The 20891-nt window shown below is 45.2% G+C and overlaps 1 protein-coding gene across 17 annotated transcripts in view; it reads right to left on the bottom strand.

Annotated features, from left to right (window-relative positions):
• Nucleotides 1-20891, bottom strand: part of LOC120409130 (sarcolemma associated protein) — a 169148-nt gene that overhangs the window by 42177 nt on the left and 106080 nt on the right. For 13 of the 17 annotated variants that reach the window (XM_039546622.1, XM_039546620.1, XM_039546633.1 and 10 more), the window contains exons 10-13: nt 14505-14642; nt 13532-13700; nt 13395-13445; nt 12797-12847 (exon numbers count right to left, since the gene is read on the bottom strand). In XM_039546622.1, coding sequence (XP_039402556.1) covers nt 12797-12847; nt 13395-13445; nt 13532-13700; nt 14505-14642 — 409 coding nt within the window. The remainder of the gene's footprint in view (nt 1-12796; nt 12848-13394; nt 13446-13531; nt 13701-14504; nt 14643-20891) is intronic. The other 4 variants (XM_039546625.1, XM_039546631.1, XM_039546626.1 and 1 more) reach the window with 1 other exon arrangement.

The raw sequence follows: 20891 nt of genomic DNA, 5'->3' as shown, positions 1-20891 counted from the left end.
AGTGCTTCCATTTGGCTAAGTAGGTGGTCTATGTGCAGGCTCTCCTGCTGCCTAACAGAACCTGCTGCACGGATTGTGAGCAGAGTATCTCCACCCGAGTCAGGCATGTAGCATCCACGCTGAAAGGTGGAGCGATTGCAGGTCGGGGTGACAGAGTCGTCCATGGTCCTGGGAGATCAGGTCCGGCCACAGTGGGAGTGTGATCAGAGGCTCTACTGACAACTCCAGGAGTGTGGTATACCAGTGCTGCCTTGGCCATGCTGGAGCGACCAGAATCATGCATGCCTTGTCCCTGCACAGCTTGAGCAGGACCCTGTGGACCAGAGGGAATGGCGGGAAGGCATAGAACAACTGGTCTGTCCACGGAAGTAGGAAAGCATCTGATAGGGAGCCCTGAGAGCGCCCTTGGAGAGAACAGAACACTCAGAAGTGCCAATTGATGCGCGAGGCGAATAGGTCGATCTGGGGAAACTCTCACCTCCAGAAGATGGAGTGGATGACATCTGGATGAATCGACCACTCGTGAGTTTGGAATGACCTGCTGAGACGGTCTGCCAGTGTGTTCTGGAGTCCTGGGAGAAACGACGCCATCAGATGTATTGAGTGGACTATGCAAAACTCTCAAAGGTGAATGGCCTCCTGGCACAGTGAGGACGACCGGGCTCCCCCTTGCTTGTTGATGTAGAACATGGCCATGGTGTTGTCTGTGAGAACTGCCACACAACGGCCATGTAGGAGACCACAAAACGCCTGACATGCTAGGCGTACTGCCATCAGTTCTCGAACATTGATGTGCAGAGTTAGTTCGGATGCGGTCCAAAAGGCCCTGCGTCTGATGTTCCCTGAGGTGAGCGCCCCAGCCCAGAGACGATGCGTCTGTGACAAGGTATAAGGAAGGTTGTGGGGTGTGAAATGGTACCCCTTCGCACACCAACATGTGGTTCAGCCAGCAGCTGAGGGAGGTCAAGACTGATTCCGGAACCGTGACCACCATGTTCACGCTGTCCCGATCTGGACGATACACCGTTGATACCCAGGCCTGAAGGGGGCGGAGCTAAAGTCTGGCATGCCTGGTTACATAAGTGCACGACGCCATGTGCCCCAGAAGGCCAAGGCACGTCCTTATCGTGGAAGTCGGGAAGCTTTGGAGGCTGCGGATGATGTTTGCGATAGCCTGAAAACAAGTGTCCGGCAGGACAACACGGGCGAGTCTGGAGTCTAAGACTGCCCCAATAAACTCTATTCTCTGGGTTGGTTCTAGAGTTGACTTTTCTCTGTTGAGTAAGATGCCCAGTTTGCAGAAGGTGCCTAGCATAAGTTGGACGTGAGATTGCACTTCTTCCCTGGTGTGGCCCCGAATGAGACAGTCATCGAGATACGGGAACACCTGTATGCATTGTCGACAAAGGCAGGCTGCCACGATGGCCATACATTTGGTGAACACTCTCGGAGCCGTGGACAGCCCGAAGGGAAGGAAGGCAAATTGGTAATGTTTGTGGTTTACCACAAAGCGAAGGAAGCGCCTGTTTGAGTCTAAAGTCTCGCTTCTTTTTGATTCAAGGCCTGAAAGCCTTACCGATCTTGCACTTTTTGGTCTGGTGAGACTCCCCAAGGCACTTTAAACAAGAGTCATGGGGATCTCCCATTGGCATAGGCTTCGAACAGGCTGAGCACGGCTTAAAGCCCAGAGCCTTGGGCATGAGCCCAGGCAGTATGCCGGGAGAAAGGGGGGGAGGGACCCCTTCCAGCCCGCTAACTTCACTTATAAAACTAATTCTATAGCTATCAACTACTGTATTACACTAAATCTATAACTATATAACTACTAAGAACTAGAACAGTATCTAAACCAGGAAGTAAAAGCTAGGGAGAGTGGAGAGCTATGCCACGCTCCACAGTTCCAACGACTGTCATGGGTGCTAAGAAGGAACTGAGGGGGCGCTGGGTCGGCTGGGGTGTATATCCAGCCCCACGAAGGCGCTACGCCAGGGGGCTCCACAGCCGACTCACCAGGTGTTGCTAGGGTAAAAATTCTATGATGATCGTGCACACGGCGCGCACACACCTAATTGGAATCGATATGAGCAAGCACTTGAAGAAAAACTGGTATTTATGGAAATCTACGTGGCAGCCTTACACGTATCCAGAATAGGAACATTCTTGAGCAATGCCATAGATGTAGATAGAGATTTTGTGGAATGGGCCAACACCCTAGGACGAGTCCATATGTCTGTAAATTTATAGCAAATGTGATACAGACAGAAATCCACTTGGAGAGTCTCCACCTTTGGAGCTAGCCGCAATAGACATGAACAGTCTGGGGCCTGGTGTACACTATACGTTTAAACCGAATTTAGCAGTATTAAACAGATTTAATCCTGCACCCGTCCACACAATGAGGCCCTTTATATCGATATAAAGGGTTCTTTAAACCGATTTCTGTACTCCTCCCCGACGAGAGGAGTAGTGCTGAAATCGGTATTGCCATGTCGGATTAGGGTTAGTGTGGCCGCAAATCGAAGGTATTGGCCTCCGGGCGGTATCCCACAGTGCACTATTGTGACCGCTCTGGAAAACAATCTGAACTCGGATGCACTGGCCAGGTAGACAGGAAAAGCCCCGCGAACTTTTGAATTTCATTTCCTGTTTGCCCAGCGTGGACCTCTGATCAGCACGGATGGCGATGCAGTCCCAAATCCAAAAAGAGCTCCAGCATGGACCGTACGGGAGATACTGAATCTGATCGCTATATGGGGAGACAAATCTGTTCTATCAGAGCTCCGTTACAGAAGATGAAATGACAAAGCATTTGAAAAAATCTCCAGGCTATGATAGACAGAAGCCACAGCAGGGACTCAGCACAGTGCTGCGTGAGAAGCATAACGGAAAGCCAAAGAATCAAATGGACGCTCATGGAGGGAGGGACGGGGGTACTGAGGACTCCAGCTATCCCACAGTCCCCGCAGTCTCCGAAAAGCATTTGCATTCTTGGCTGAGCTCCAAATGCCTGAAGGGTCAAAAACATTTTCCGGGGTGTTTCAGGATGTATGTTGTCAATTTACACTCTTCCCCCCCGCCCACGAAAGAAAAGGGGAAAAAATCATTTCTCGCCTTTTTTCAATGTCACCCTATGTCTACTGCATGCTGCTGGTAGACGGGGTGCTGCAGCGCTCAACACCAGCATCCCCTTCCTGGTGGCAGATGGTACAATATGACTGCTATCCATCGTCATCATCAGCCCGTGAGTGCTCCTGGCTGGCCTCGATGAGGTCGGCCGAGGGTGCCTGGGTAAAAATAGGAATGACTCCTGGTCATTCCTGGCAGATGGTACAAAAGGATTGGTAACCGTCCTCATCATAGCAACTGGGGGCTGAGCTCCATCAGCCCCCACCCCTTTCATGTCTAAAGAAAAGATTCTGTACTGCCTGGACTATCATAGCAGCTGGAGGCTGCCTCCCCCCTCATTTTATCTCACTAAAAGTCAGTGTTTCTTATTCCTGCATTCTTTATTACTTCATCACACAAATGGGGGGACACTGCCACGGTAGCCCAGGAGGGTTGGGGGAGGAGGGAAGCAACGGGTGGGGTTGTTACAGGGGCACCCTCTAAAATGGCATGCTGCTCATCATTTCTGCAGAATCTCTGGGGCTCTGACATGGAGCAGCTGTGCTCTTTGGTTCTCTAGTACACTTGCCCCATATTCTAGGCAGGACTGACTATTTTTAGACACAACAAAGAAGAAGGAAATGACCCAGGGAGTCATTCCCATTTCTGTCCATGCGCCCCCGGCCGACCTCAGTGAGGCCAGCCAGGAGCACCCATGACAGCAGCAGACGGTACAAAAGGATTGATAACCGTCATCGCTAATTTCCAAATGCAAACGGTGCAAAATGACTGATAACCATCATCTCATCGCCAATTTACAATGGCAGACGGTGCAATAGGGATGGTAATCATCTCTGCTACCTTGCAAAGGCAAATGAATGCTGCTGTGTAGCACTGCAGTACCGCCTCTGTCAGCAGCATCCAGTACACATACGGTGACAGTGACAAAAGGCAAAACAGGCTCCATGGTTGCCATGCTATGGCATCTGCCAGGGAAATCCAGGTGAAAAAGGGCGCAAAATGATTGTCTGCCGTTGCTTTCACGGAGGAAGGATTGAGTGACATTTACCCAGAATCACCCGCAACACTGTTTTTGCCCCATCATGCATTGGGATCTCAACCAGAATTCCAATGGGCGGGGGAGACTGCGGGAACTATGGGATAGCTACGGGATAGCTACCCACAGTACAACGCTCCGGAAATCAACACTAGCCTCGGTACATGGACGCACACCGCCGAATTAATGTGCTTAGTGTGGCCGCGTGCACTCAACTTTATACAATCTGTTTTACAAAACCGGTTTCTGTAAAATCGGAATAATCCCGTAGTGTAGACATACGGTGGGTAACTTACTAAATGACTTAGTTCTGTCCACATAAAAGGCTAATGCCCTCCTAACAATCGAAGTGTGTAAAATGACATCCTCTCTGGACTTTGGGAAATAACCAGAAGGTGGATAACTTGGTTCATGTGACACTCAGATTACACCTTGTGTAAAAATTTTAGGCATGGGATGTAATGAAAATTTGTCCTTGAAAAATACTGTAAAATGGAGGATCTGTCATTAGAACCCCTATTTCTCCAACCCTAGAAACAGAGGTGATGGTCTCCAGTAAGGCTGCCATCGGAGATAAATTAACAAGAGAAGAGGCAGTCATTGGCTCAAAGGGGGAAAGACCATAAGGTATCTAAGTACTAAATCAAAATCCCAAATAAGAGTAGGTTCCTTAACTTGGGGGAAAAGATTCCCCAATCCTCTCAGAAACCTTACAGTTGTAGGATGGGAGAAGACTGAGAATCCCTCAACCGCTGAATGGAAGGCTGTTATAGCCACCAAGTGGACCCTGACAGAGCTCATGGATAGTCCTGTCTTTTTTAGCTCTAGGAGGTAATCAAGGTATGATTGAGAGGGAATAATCAACAGGTGGAACACTTCTCTGGACACACCTCTGGCTGAAACTCTCTCTCTTTTAGAGGTAAGTATCTCATGGACTCTTTCCTACTCTTCAGTAATACCTGGTGTACCTCTGTAGAATAAGTTGACTCTAGTCCCGTGAACCATCAAGGAGCCAACCTTTGAGATACAGTATCTTCAGGTTGGGATGAAGAGTAAGGCTGGCATCCTAGGAATGAAGATGAGGAATGGGCAGATGGCTGATTGCCTGACAGATGGCTAGGTAAATCAGATAAGGATACCACATCTGTCTGGACCATGTTGGGACTATTAATACAATTCTGGCTTTGTCATGCTTTATCTTGTTTATTACATTCAGAATCAGGGACATGGGGGGAAAACCATATAGAAGACTTCTTGTTCATGGAACAAGGATGCCAGCTCCCAAAGAGAAAGGACCCAATCCTCTTCCTTGAGAAAAATGTTTGCATTTCTTGTTGGTCACAATGGCAAAGATCTATTTTTGGAACCCACCAAGTCAGAAAAATTTGATTGAAAAATCAGAGGTTCCAACTCTCATTCATATTCCTGTGAGAAATGCCTGCTGAGGTAGTCTGCTAACCTGTTCTGTTTTGGTAAATTGCTGAAATAAGGATGCAATTGGCTATACACCAGTTCCAGAGCTTAACTGCTTCATCACAAACGGAAGGGGGACCTGGCCCCTTCTTGTTGGCTGATATAGAACATGCAAACTATGTTGTTCATGAGGATTTTTATGGACTTGCTCTTGATTAATGGTAGGAAGTGGATACAGGCATTCCTGACTGCTCTCAGCTCAAAGAGCCTAATATGTAGTTGTCTCTCTTGGGTAGATCTTTTGCCCTGGGCGGTGAGGGTCCCTAAGTGTGCCCCCAGCCCATCAAAGATGCATCTGTCATTACGGTGATAGAGGGAGGAGGCTGAACAAACCAAATCTCTGGTCAGACGTTATCTGGGTTCCTCCAGCAATTGAAAGTCTCGTACCTGAAGAGGGAACGACACTAACTTGTTTAGGCTGTCTTTGCTTAGAATAAAAAACAGCCCTGAACCAACCCTGGAAACACTGAAAGCAGAGCCTGGGACATGGCATCAAAAAGGCAGCCTGCCATGTATCTGAGTAATTGAAGACAACTTCTTATTGATGTCTGTGGGCTGATATGAATCTTTGAGATGAGATTTACCAATGTCGAGAATCTGTTGAGGGGCGGGGGGAGGTTAACCCTGGCTGATTCAGCATCTAAGGAGGCTCCTATGTACTTTTTTTTTTTTTTTTTTAATACCAGGCTCAAATGGGGATTTCTTGATGTTGAGCTTCCACTCTAGCTTGCAGAACAGGAATCTCTTCATCTCTGTGGCATTGGAAACCTAGTTGTAAGACCGGCCATTGAGTAGTCATCAACGTATGGAAAAATGATTATCCCCAGATGTCAGAGGTCAGCTGCGCCCACCGCCAGCACATTTGAGTACACACTTGGGGCAGATGAAAGACCAAGTGGAAGCACTCGATACTTCAAGTGGTCTACTGAAAATGATGGAATTATAGCTCTGAGACACACTATCCTGAATTTCTGTGACTTGATAAAGTTGTTTGTCACTGATTAAAAATTGATCTTGATTCTCCATTCTTCTTTGGGTCCAGAAAATAGCTGAAGTACAACCCCTTTCCTCTGTGCTAAATAGTTCCTTGTACAGCACCCACTGGCAGAAGTGAATCAACTTTTTTGCTTTAAGAGATGCTTGTGAGAGGGGTCCCTAAAGGAGGGATGGGGAAGGGGCTGAATATAGGGGAGGGAGGTAAAATGAATAGCGAACCCTGATATAACCTCCAGCACGCATCAGTCTGATCCGATTGTTTCTCCCACTTTCTTTCCGCATGGGAGAGAGCCTCCAAAGTATTGAAGGTGAGTAAAATGTATATGCAGCTTGATGTTGTGGGATATTTCCAGGCCTTCAAGCAGACTGTCAAAACTAATGCTCAGATGATAATGATGGTTCAGTAGTGGGTGCAGAGGAAGCAAGTTGTCTCGTACTGTGACAAAGTTCCTCCTCTACCTTGGTGGGTCCTGTGCTTATTGGCAGATTTGCTCACCTCAGTGATCTTCCCCACAGTCTGGATCAACTCCTCCTGTGTCTGATCAGGAGTTGGGAAGTTTGGGGGGGAACCTGGGCCCGCCCTCTACTCCGGGTTCCAGCCCAGAGCCCTGTGGACTGCAGCTGTCTATAGTGCCTCTTGTAACAGCTGCATGACAGCTACAACTCCCTGGGCTACTTCCCCATGGCCTCCTCCAAACACCTTCTTTATCCTCACCACAGGACCTTCCTCCTGGTGTCTGATAACACTTGTACTCCTTAGTCCTCCAGCAGCACACCCTCTCACTCTCAGCTCCTTGTGCCTCTTGCTCCCAGCTCCTCACACGCACTTCCTCGCCTCTGGCTCCTCCTCGCCTCACTGGAGTGAGCTCCTTTTTAAACCCAGGTGCCCTGATTAGCCTGCCTTGATTGACTGCAGGTGATCTAATCAGCCTGTCAGTCTTAATTGGTTCTAGCAGGTTCCTGATTACTCTAGTGCAGCCCCTGCTCTGGTCACTCAGGGAACAGAAAACTACTCATCCAGTGACCAGTATATTTGCCCTCTACCAGACTCCTGTACCCCACTGGTCTGGGTCTGACACAGTACTCTGGAACCTTGACTTTTTCCTGAGTGGTTCATAAGGTCTCTGGAATTCTGAGAATGAAGTGGAGTGGGATCTTTGAGCAGTTTGGCATCTTGGATCCAGCTCCAGCATTGGCTGCATCTAATGAGGCCTGTAGCGATGCTCTAGCTAAAAACTGACCTTCGAATTAATAGCTTGAAATGGGTCGTGCAGACCAGCTGGCAAGTGCCCAATAAAGGTGGCGAATTTAGCATATTTGAGGGATTGTATTTCGCCATGAGAGTTTCATGGTTCTAAATTGAAGAGTCGTGGATAAATAGGTCATTCTGATGAATAGATCCAGGCATTTTTGGTCCTTATAATATGGTGCAGCTTTTGCATTATGTTGTCTGCCACATTGGTTTACTGCCTCCACAGCCAGGGAGTTCGGTGTTGGATGGGAGAACAAAAATTCAAAGTCTTAAGCCAGCACATAATATTTCCATTTACACATTGGCAGAATTGTCGCAGGAGTGTGCCAGATTGATTTAGGAGGATCCAACAGGGCCTCATTAACAGGTAGGGCAACACAGGTAGAGGGAGTTCTTTGGAAAATGTCCAAGAGCTTATGTTATGACTCCCTGACCATTTCCAAGGGAATCTGCTGAGAATCCATGATGTGCTTCATTAATGCTTGAAAGTGGCAGACATCAGCCACAGCTGATGCATAACCATTGCATGTGGGGAAGACTAAGAAATATTTATTTGGTAACCTCTATCTGCCCTGGCCTCCTGCTCCTCAAAAGGATTCTTGTTCTGAAGGTGGCAGAGGAAGAGCAACTGGAGGAGGGGAGCCATTGGGGAGGTCCAAAATTCATAGGGGGTGGTATCCACTGGTGCTTGAACTGACTTGGGGCAACACAGACCCATCTTTGATGTAGCTCCCCGCTCTTGTCAAAAGAGTCAGGATGGATATCCTTTTGTCTCAGGTGCCAGCGAACTCTGGATGGAAATATTCAAATCAGAGGGGAATTCCTCCTCTTCAAGAGGTGGACCCCATCACTCTCTGAAGGTGTTGGAGAGTCAAGCAGCACTTGGGAAAGGTCAGACCTCACCAACCATGCTTGTTTTGGTACTGATAACCTTTCAGTGCCAACTAACAAGGGAGACTCTAGTTCCTTCAAAACTAGACACCTTGAGAATCTGAACTCATGGACTACTACAGGGGTTTGAAGAGCAGGCCCTGTTACGTGGTCAGTACTGAGGCTATATGCTGCTCTGGCAGGTCTACTCTGGTCTAAGTAGATGGTACTAATGATGGTGTCTTCCCGCTACCAAGGTTATCTTAGTGACCAATGTAAATGTAAACAGTACTGAAGGAGTTGTGGGTACCATTCTCACAGAGGTGGGAGGCTTCAACGATGCAGTGACTGGCTTGTGCAGCACTGAAGGTCTCAATACTGAGGCATGCTTGTGGTCATTTTTCTCTGCTGAACCTAGAGCCCTGGACACAGGATTGTACCAAGAGCATCTAGAGCCTAAGCCATACCCAGAGTGGGATGAGAGGTCACTGCCATGGTCTTGCTCCGCAGGGACCAAGGTTATTTTTTTAGATTAACTCCTTCTGTGGGGAATGCCTCCTTTTTCTTTGGGTCTTCTCCATGGATTTACCTTGGGTAGATCAAGGTGAACATGCCAAAATTGATGGAGCGCTGTGTTCTCTCAGCAACCAGAGTCCAGGGGGGTCTCTTGGTCTGGATCTGAGGCCGGATAGAAGGAATGCTTGATCATTAAGAGACTCAGTTTTAACTCCCAATTTTTCCTTTATCTGCCTTTAAAAGGGTAGCAGATGCAACACATTTGTGAGATATGGGACTCTCCCAAGCACCAGATACAATGGGAATGCCTGTCACTGACTGGGATGGCCTCCCAGCAAGAGATGTACTGCCTGAAGCCAAGAGATCGCAGAAACAGGGGCAATAGTATTCAGAGGGGAATGTCCCCTTCCGAAAAGGGGAAAAGGATTGAGAGAAAGTCCCCCTAAACCTCTAAATAAAAATAAATAAAATAACTGAAGAAAAAAAATCAAACAATAAAGAAGGGTAACTAGGCTAAATAGACTTAGAAAGTAAGGCACATTAATGCTCTATCTCAGGCCAAGGTGACTGACAAGGAAATGAGGGCAGATCGCCCACACAGCCCTACATGTCCTTAGAGATGGACACAAAGAAGCCCAGGGTGTATGCACAGGGTGAACAGGAACGATTATGTATTTAGATTAAATTTTGAACCTCAGATCACCACGTACAAATTGGGGGTGTGAGGCTTCCTCACAGAGTTGAAAAAACCCACAGACAGCAAAAAAACCAACAATTTATTTATCTAAATATCATTTTTAAACCAATTTGACTCTTACATTTGGGGGCTTGGCTCATCATTTTTCAGTGCTTAGAGGTGGCATTGCAGTCACAACAATGGAGAGAGAATTTTTAAAATGAAAATATGGCTGTAAAACCATAAAAATTGGTGTGTGCATTACCTGAAACTACTCTGAAAAATTTCTAGATTTGACACAGTTCCTTTCAACATTTTTGTTCTAAAATACATACATTTGTAATCTGGAAGTTCACAATTTAAAAAAACCAAAAACAACCACCAAAAAACAAAAAAACCCCAAACATTTCAGCTTAGCTTTACGCTACTCTTGTCCAAAATAGTGTATTACTTTCTGAAAAAAATCCTAACCCTCAATTTTCTTATGGTTTGGATAGCATGAAGATTAAAAGTAACCATGGTGCACCAAAGTGTTTTCTACAGGCTAAAAAGAGCAAAGAGTCCTGTGGCACCTTATAGACTAACAGACGTATTGGAGCATGAGCTTTCGTGGGTGAATACCCGCTTCATTGGATGCGTATAGTGGAAATTTCCAGGGGCAGGTATATATATGCAAGCAAGAAGCAGGCTCGAGATAACGAGGTTAGTTCAATTAGGGAGGATGAGGCCCTCTTCTAGCAGTTGAGGTGTGAAAACCAAGGGAGGAGAAACTGCTTTTGTAGTTGGCAAGCCAGAAGAGGGCCTGCCAACATGACATTTCAGTTTTAAATCAATTATTTCACTTCAAAAAATGCGAAGGCACTTTCTTATGCAAAAAATTGTTATAGCTTTCTAGAGATTCAAAACACTACTTCTGAAGAGCTTTCTTAAACAATTATTAAAATGTCACTAAGGTTAAAATTCCAAAGTTTTGAAACTCTAGACACTAAGATAGAACCCTACATCATTTAAAAAAAATAATTTACAACCAATCCAGTGACTTGGCAGTAGGTCAGAGAAATACCATATACAAAAGACATTAGCACTAAGGAGTAAGAGACAATGTGCACCATAATTAAGTGTCTGGAATTCAGGATGGAGTTAGGAGAGATAACTGGTACTTAGGGGACTTTAGCATACAAGTAAAGTTAATCACACTTTCACTTTCTTTAGGTATTACTCTAAGTTTTCCCCATGTGTGTTGTATACATTGAGACAGCTACAAACCTCACATAAAAAGCCTCCATTTATATACAACGCTAATAAAGGATCAGCATATATTATTTTAAAGTTTGCCTCAAAATGCATATGGCACTTATAAATGCTGCAGACATTGGTCAATCAAACTCTCTACACAAGTGTTTTCTGCTGGACAATTCACAGTTTCACCAATCTCCATGGAAGCCATGCAATAGAGTAAGCACATTAACGGCAGCAAGAAATTTATTAGTGGAAAGAGAACGTCAATAAATATAAAAGGAGGAAATGGTAGAACTTCATAACCCTGTCTGGAATAGCACTGGGGGCAAGGTTAAGCATGGTAAAGGGAGAATTCATGCTTGAAAGATGATGGAGGGCTTTATTGACAAAAATAAGTCTGCATGCTAAAAGTTATGACAAATACTTAATGTGCAAGCAAAACGAGCCTCCGAAAATTAAGCCCTATAGAAGAACTCATCCCATTAGGAAAAAAATAAATACTGTATTAGCAGTAACAACCCTTTTGACTCTATAGAAGGTGAATAAACATTTTTAAAAAGCATTGGATCTGAACCAATATGTGCCAGTTTATTAAATAAGATTAGTGACCAAAAGCAATGATGCTTTCAAACTATCAATATTTAGTGTGGCAGATAAAAGAACATCTTCAGCATTCACCTAAGTTATTTTAGAAGTCCTTTACTGCAAAAATATTTTTCCATTTTAGCACCATTTATAGTATATATTTTCATATATATGACAAAAAAATTAAATTATGATTATTTATTGCAAATTTTAAGTCTTTTCCAATACTTTATAATAAACTATTCTAGGTCCAGTTCTAGCCTCATACACGAGCACCACTCTATATGTGGCCAAAGCCTGGGGTTGATTACTATGTATGGTGTGAAAATGAACACTTTTTGACAGCAGGAAAAAGCAATCCCAGTCTTAAATATATAGGTAATTAAACCCCCAAAAAGTAAAGTTTTAGAAAGTGTATTTAACTTAAAGGGACACAGGTCATAAAAAAATCATTTTAAATTCATTTGTGGAAAAAGGAGGTTACTGTATCTATTTTATTAACATCTTAGGTAAAAACTGCATTTTAAAAATCTTTAGTTTTACCATTTATGTTGTTTATATACTTATATATTTCACTCAAGGTAGACTTTGATACATTCACTTGCTTCTAGTAAGACCTACTTACTTACCTCTTCTGACTTACTAGCTGAAAGGTACAATGTCTGGGTAGCAAGCAAGTACAAAAATGTTTACACTGATTTTTTAGAAGTAATGAAACTATTTCTGCTAACATAGTTTCAGGATCCAGACAGATTTCATTTGAATTCAATGGGAGTCCATCTGAAGAAAGGTTGAGCTATTACTTCCTGATCTGGCTCATTAGGTTTTGAAAAGCCTTATTACAAAACTTAGATTTGGAGTCTAACCAAAAAGATTGTTTTTTTAACAGGCGACAATTTACATTTTTTTTTGTTTTAAAAAAGTAACAGGATATATTAAAAACAAAATCTTAGAGAATAAACATAATTTGTTCAAATTTAAACAGAAACTATAAGAAAAAAGTTAGTATTTATTTAAGATACACTACCTTTTTCTGCGCTCCCATTAATTTTAGGTATGAAGTCATCAACTTGTATGCCTACAATTAAGAAAGGGTATTATTTCTGGATTCAAGCCAAGTATTTTATGTAGAGCACTGTGAAATGTAATTGGCTTTCCATACGGTCTCCTTATCCTAAGTATTGAAGCAACAATCAAATCAAATAATCTATGTTAGGACACATGATACAATTTAACAATACTTTCTTGCATGACAGATCTTGTCACATATTGATCAAATGTGTGAAAAATTTCCATCATCCAAAAATTACCATCCATTATTTTTTTTTTAAAACAACAATTTCCTACACAAACATATTTGAGTTCACAAGCTAGCAATAAACAAAAGAAAAACTTAATGAACATTTTAAATAGCAGTGCCCTCTTCCGGTATTTTGTTCCATCGATATTACTTTCACTTATAACATGTCAAATGCAACTATGATCAGCAATTAAGAGGAAACAACGCTTTTTTCTTATTGTCAGCAATACTTAGATCATAAGGATTGCTATAATATAAATTAATAGGATAAAGAATTTAAAGATGAAATCTGGCTTTAAGCAAAGAACATTAATATCACACCTACCTAAGCTGTTGTGTTCTTTAAGAGTTTTCTCTTGAAGGTGTTCTAACCGTACTGTAAACAGAATTCCAAGAAAAAGATATTTCACAGAATAAAAGAAAAAAGATATAATTAAAGCATTTTTTGACTAGCTGACTGACCTTGTAAAGCAGTTAGCCGTTCATTGGTGAAATCATTATCTGCTTGCAAAGCTTCTATTTTTGCCTGAAGCTCTTGTTCTCGCTCTTCCATTTCATTTATTTTATGTTGCAATTCCTTTTTCTCTGCCTGCCCCTTCTGTTGGATTTCTTCTTGTCTTCCTTCTGCCACCTGCTCAAATGTCAGAAAAAATTAGTTATAAGACAATGATGCACTTAATTTTCATGTGAGTGAACATTTAGATGGGACTCCCTTTTTAGCCACTCTGATAAAGAAAGTTTAATACCCATCTGTAAACTTTTTCTACAAAGCCATTTCCAGAAGTAAGTTCATGGAAACCTTATTTATTTCATATGGATATATTTTCTCCTGTATTTGCATTTCTTTAATGTAATTCCACAGCAATTTATTCCATCATTTGTCCTAGAAGCCTCTGTCCATCTAGACACACCTTGTTTTACAATCTAATTTCAATAATTTTATAGTAAAAGAGAACAAACATCTCAGTTTTATTTGGACAGCACAGATGTCCAAAGAACTTTTTAGGACAGCTTAACTGCTTCAGTTTCTCATTTCACCAATCAAAATGCTTAAGTTCATGAAACAGGTCTGTATTGTCATTTACCAGCTTGAAAGAGAGCTGTGTCACTTCCTCTCTGGTGGTAAAAAAAAAAAAAAAAAAAAAAACAAGTTACCATGAGGATGTTATTACACTTCTACTTCGATATAACACGACCTGATATAACACAAATTCAGATACAATGCAGTAAAGCAATGCGCCGAGCGGGCGGGGCTGCGCATTCCGGTGGATCAAAGCAAGTTTGATATAATGCAGTTTCACCTATAACGCGGTAAGATATTTTTGGCTCCCGAGGACAGTGTTATATCCAGGTAGAGGTGTACTAGTTTTTATTTAGTCCTTGCGCTCTAGCATTGCTAACAATTGCAGAAGGTTAGATAAAGTTCTGTCCCTACCTTTAGTTTGTCAGAGAGGTCTTTAATTTCATTTACAGCTCCATTGTACTTGTTTGCTAATTCTCTTAATTCTTCCTGAGTCCGCTCATTCATTTCTTTCAGGTGAGTACATTCATCTTCAGTGTTACTTAAACTTCGCTATAAGGAAAAAATTAGTGCATGTGAAAACCAAAAAATAGCAACAGTTTATGGATATTGAAGTTTGATACTGAATGTTTCAATTTATGACAAGAAATATGATCTAAAAACCTCCTTGCTTCTAATTGTTAATAAAGGCCAAATGGATAGATCAAGTTCTGGCAAAAATATTACCTCTTTAAAAACACCTTTGTAACATTCAATTTAAATAAGAATAATCATACATTAAGTGGAGAAACAAGTTGTGTGTGCAAGAAAAAATTAGAGTAGGCTCTAACTGTTGTTCTTCGAGATGTGTTGCTGATATCCATTCCACGCTAGCTGTGTGCATACCACATGCACTGTTGCTGGAAATTTTTCCTTTACTGGTATCCATTGCACTGGCTCTAGTGCCCTCTGGAGTTGCACACTTATGCACTAATATAAGGGGTGCTGCCGGTCTTGCACCCTCTCAGTTCTTTCTTGCTGGTAACTCCGACAGAGGGGTAGGAAGGTGGGTCATGGAATGGACATGAGCAACACAGCTCAAAGAACAACAGTTATGAAAGGTTAGTAACCATTTTTTTCCCCCAAGTGCTTGCTCATGTTCATTCCATGCTAGGTAACTCACAAGCAGTTCCCCAGGAGGTGGGCTTGGAGTTCATGGACATGCTGACTGCAACACTGCTCTCCTGAAACTGGCATTGTCCTGGGCCTGTTGGATGATAATGCAGTATGAACTGAAGGTATGAAGAGACAACTAGGTCATGGCTCTGCAGATGTCATGGATTGGTATCTATGCAAGGAATGCTGCTGAAGCAGCTTCGGCTCTTGTGGAATGAGCAGTCATAGTAATTACAGGCAGGACATTCGCCTGTTCATAACAAGCCTGAATACAGGTGGTTATCCATACATGATTCTTTAGGCTGACACAGGTAGCCCTCTCATCCTTTCCACTGCTGCCATGAAGAGTTCCATGGATTCGCAGAAGGGCTTTGTATTCTCAATATAAAAGTGAGGATCTGCCTAATGCCCAATGTACAAGTCGTCGTTCCTCACAGCTTTTGAGAGGTTTTTGGGAAGAAGACAAGTAGAAAAATGTCACAATACCACCACAACCAGGTCACCACCTTTGGCAAGAAGGCTGCATGAGGGTGCAGTTGGACCTTGTCCTTGAAGAACACCAGTGAGAGTGGAGCTGCCACTGAGAGGTCCAGAAGCATGCCGAACCAATGCTGGCATGGCCACACCAGTGCTATCAGGATAACTCTTGCCTTGTCCCATTTGATTTTTAGCAGAACCTTGTGAACCAAGGCAATCATTGTAAAGGGGTACAGTAGGTGGCCTGCCAACGAGTGCAGGAAGGTATCGGAAAGGGAGCCCGTACTGTGCCCGGGCAATGAACAGAACAGATGGCATTTTCTGTTTTGCCTGGTGAACAGGTTCACCTGCAGAGGGCCCCACCTTCGGAAGATGACACTGACAACCTCCGGGCAAGAGACCACTTGTGGCGAGAGGAGCAGGACCTGCTGAGGTGATCCTCCAACACGTTCTGGACTCCCGGGAGATGAGATGCCTCAAGAGTAATGGAGTGTCTAACACAGAAGTATCATAGACCAAGGCCTCCTAACACAGGGCAGAGGCTTGGGCCCCTCCTTGATACTTATCAGAGGGGTAGCCGTGTTAGTCTGGATCTGTAAAAGCAACAAAGAATCCTGTGGCACCTTATAGACTAACAGACGTTTTGCAGCATGAGCTTTCGTGGGTGAATACCCACTTCTTCGGATGCAAGTGGATGTATTCACCCACTTCTTGCATCCGAAGAAGTGGGTATTCACCCACGAAAGCTCATGCTGCAAAACGTCTGTTAGTCTATAAGGTGCCACAGGATTCTTTGTTGCTTTTCCTTGATACTTGATATAGAACATGGCTGCTGTATTGTCTGTCAGAACTTGAACCACCTTGCCTGAGATCTTGATATGCCAGATGCACTGCCCTGAGCTCCCTGACACTTATGAGCAAGGAGAGTTCTTCCCAGGACCAGAGACCTGAGTACTGAGGTTGTTGAGGTGGGCTTCTCACTCTAGGTCTGACGCATCCAAGACTAAAACACACCGAAGGCTGTGGAGCCACAAAGAGCACCCCCTTCATTACCGATCTTGACTCCTTTCACCAGCCCAGGGAGTTGAGGACCAGGGGAGGGATTGTAAGTACTGAGTTCAAGTGGTGTCTGTTAGGGAAGTATACGAACTCTAGCCACATCTGAAGAGGCCTGAGGTGCAGCCTTGCATATTGAACCACCATGTAAGCACCCATGTGACCCAATAGCTTGAGGCACACTCGAGCTGTTGTGATTGGGTGGGCCAAGACCTTGGATATCAGGTTTGCCATGGTCTGGAAGCAGGCCTCTGGCAGGAAGGCCCTGGACTGGGTTGAGTTGAGCACTGCCTCAATAAATTCTCTGAACTGGGAAAGAGTTGACTTCTGCTCATTTATCAGCAGACCCAGCACTCTGAAGGTGGTTTGGACTGTACACCGACGCTGTCTTGCACTTTAGCCTGTGACCAACCTTTGATCAGCCAGTCATCAAGGTACACGTAGGCTTGAACGCCTCTCTGCCTGAGGGAGGCTGCTATAACTGTCATACTCTTCATAAAAACCCTTGGAGCTACTGATAGGCTGAAGGGAAGGGAAGGGCAGTGAATTGGCAGTGGTGATGACAGACTACAAACTTGAGAAATCTTCTGTGGCCCCAGAATATAGAAATGTGAAGGCATGAGTCCTTCAGGTAGCGGGTGGCATAACAGTCTCCTGGGTCCAGGGAAGGAATGTTGGAGGGCAGGGAGGCCATGTGGAAAAAAAGGTTACCTACCTCTTGTAACTGTTGTTCTTCAAGATGTGTTGTTCACATCCATTACATATTAGGGATGCGCGCGTCGCGTGCAGGGACGTTGGAAACTTTTTCCCTTAGCGGCTCCTGTCAAGCCGGCAGGGGAGCCCCCACCAGAATGGCGCCTCCACGCTGGTGCATATATACCACTGCCGACCCGAGCCCCTTTCAGTTCCTTCTTGCGGGTGACTTCGACAGACGGGAAGGAGGGTGGGAAGTGTAATGGACGTGAACAACACATCTCGAAGAACAACAGTTATGAGAGGTAGGTAACCGTTTTTTCTTCTTCGAGTGATTGTTCACGTCCATTACACATTAGGTGACTCACAAGCTTACCATAGGAGGAGGATAGGAGTCATGGAACAATTGATTGGAGAACAGCCCTGTGCCGCGTCATCTCTGGCCTGCTGAATGATCGCATAGTGGGCTGTGAATGTGTGCACCGACAACCAGGTGCCTGCTTTACAGATCTCCTGGATTGGGACCTGCGCTAGGAAAGCTGTTGAGGACGCTTGGGTCCTAGTCGAGTGAGCCGTGATCGGCAGGGCTGACACCTTGGCAAGCTCGTAGCACGCGCGGATGCGGTCCACAATCCACGATGATACACGCTGCGCCAAGACCGGAAGCCCTTTCATTCTCTCAGCGATAGCGACAAACAACTGTGTTGACTTGTGGAAAGGTCTAGTTTGCTCTAGATAGAACACCAGGGCCCTTCGGATGTCTAGAGTGTGCAGGCTACGGTGACTGGGGTCCGTGTGTGGTTTAGGAAAGAACACCGGCAAACAAATGTCCTGCCCCATATGAAATTGTGAGACTACCTTAGAGAGGAATTTAGGGTGTGGCCTGAGCTGCACTTTGTCCTTATAAAAAACTGTATACTGAGGCTCCGAGGTGAGGGCCCTCAACTTGGACACCCTCCTCGCAGACATAATGGCCACCAAGAATGCCATCTTCCAGGAGAGGTGAAGAAGAGAGCAAGAGGCCAGGGTCCCACTGAGCAGTGGGCCTACCCCGTCCTTGGTCTTCCTCTTGCTTCTAATGTATTGATAAAAAGTCTTCTTGTTTCCCTTTATTCCTGTAGCTAGTTTGAGCTCATTTCGTGCCTTTGCCTTTCTAATCTTGCCCCTGCATCCTTGTGTTGTTTGCCTATATTCATCCTTTGTAATTTGTCCTAATTTCCATTTTTTATATGACTCCTTTTTATTTTTTAGATCATGAAAGATCTCGTGGTTAAGCCAAGCTGGTCTTTTTCACATTTTCTCTTTCCTACCCAGCGGAATAGCTTGCTTTTGGGCCCTTAATAGTGTCCCTTTGAAACACTGCCAACTCTCCTCAGTTGTTTTTCCCCTCAGTCTTGATTCCCATGGGACCTTACCTATCAGCTCTCTGAGCTTACCAAAATCCACTTTCCTGAAATCCATTGTCTCTATTTTGCTGTACTCCCTTATACCCTTTCTTAGAATTGTGAACTCTATGATTTCATGATCACTTTCAACCAAACTGCCTTCCACTTTCAAATTCTCAGTGAGTTCCTCCCTATTTGTTAAAATCAAATCTAGAACAGCTTCCCCCCAGTAGCTTTTTCAACCTTCTGAAATAAACCTTCTGACTTGGGCATGTTGACTAGAAGACCCAGCCTGCGGAATACGTCCAGGGCCACCATCACATGGGAATGGACCTCCTCCTCGGACCGACCCGCGAGAAGCCAATTGTTGAGGTACAGGTATACTCGTATTCTCCTCTTTCACCGAAAGGCTGCCACTGCTGACATGCATTTTGTGAACATGTGGGGGACTGCTGCCAGGCCGAAAGGGAGGACCGTAAACTGTAGTGGTGCTGGTTTATGGTGAACCGCAGGAACCGCCGGTGAGCGGGATGAGTAACAACGTGAAAGTATGCATCTTTCATGTCAAGGGCAGCGTACCAATCCCCCGTATCTAGGGATGGAATGATAATACCAAGGGAGACCATGAGGAAGCGGACCTTGACTAAGAACTTGTTGAGCCTGCGCAGGTCTAAAATGGGCTGAAGGCCCCCCCTTTGCTTTGGGAATGAGAAAATAACAGGAATAAAACCCTTTTCCCCTTAGTTCCCAAGGGACTTCCTCCACCACACCCACCTTGAGGAGCAATTGTACCTCCTGCATGAGGAGGTGCTCGTGAGAGGGGTCCCTGAAGAGGGACGGGGAAGCAGAGTCGGGTGAGGGGAAGGAAGAGAACTGAAGCGTGTATCTCACTTGTACTGTGTGTAAGACCCAATGGTCCAATATTATGTGGGACTAGCGATTCAAGAAACATTGGGAAGGATCCGGGAGTTGGTTTGGTATGCTGTCCTTGAGCACACCTTCAAAACCCTTGCTTGTTGCCGGGTTGGGCTTTGCCCTGGCTCTGGCCTAGACTAGGCATGTTGTTCCACCTACGGCTGTTGTCTCTGCCTCTCCTACAGTAAGGCTCCTGTCTAGGATGAGGCTGGTACTGCCGTTACTGCGGCGGCTGGGGCTTGAAAGGCTTCTTCTGAGTCGCCAGGGTGTGCATCCCCAAAGACTTGAGGGTTGCCCAGGAGTCGTTGAAACTATGCAGCCTGGCATATGTTTGGTCCGAAAAGAGACCCGACCCTTCAAAAGGGAGGTCCTGAAGGGTATTCTAGACCTCCGGCGGGAGACCCAAAGCCTGGAGCCAGGCTGAGCGCCTGATCACCACACCTGAGGCGATTGTTTTGGCTGCTGCATCTACCGAGTCCAGAGAAGCCTGCAAAGAGGTCTTGGCTACTGCCTTTCTGTCCTCCACGAGGGCCGTAAACTCAGGTGAGAGCCCTGGCATAAGGAGTCTTTAAATTTGGAAACTGCCGCCCAGGAATTAAAATTGTGCCTGTTCAGGATCGTCTGCTGATTGGCAATCCTCAGTTGGAGGCCCCCAGAGGAATAGACCATTCTCCCGAATAGGTTCAGGCGTTTAGCCTCCTTGGCCTTGGGGGCCGGGGCTTGCTGACCATGATGTTCCCGCTCATTGACAGCTGAGACGACCAGCGAACAGGCGGCTGGATGACAAAAGAGAAAGTCGTATCCTTTGGAAGGGGCAAAGTACTTCCTCTCCACGCCCTTTGCCATCGGCACGCTGGAAGCTGGGGTCTGCCAGACCGGCTTGCAATTGGACTGGATTGTCTTTATGAGCGGGAGCGCAATTCTGGAGGGGCCTTCGGGGCTTAAGATGTCCACCACAAGATCCTCCTGCTCTACCACTTCCTCCGCCTGTAGGCCCAAATTTTGGGCAACCCTGCGGAGCAGCTCCTGGTGTGCTCTGTGGTCAACTGGGGGAGGCCCCGACACCGCCATGCCCGCCAGTTTTGTCCGGGGATGACAAGGAGATAAGGGCCTGCTGTAA

The sequence above is a fragment of the Mauremys reevesii genome, linkage group 7 (assembly GCF_016161935.1).
Source record: "Mauremys reevesii isolate NIE-2019 linkage group 7, ASM1616193v1, whole genome shotgun sequence".
NCBI lineage: Eukaryota > Metazoa > Chordata > Testudines > Geoemydidae > Mauremys > Mauremys reevesii.
Note: the sequence above shows the minus strand (reverse complement) of the source record. Positions and strands in the feature narration are given on the sequence as shown.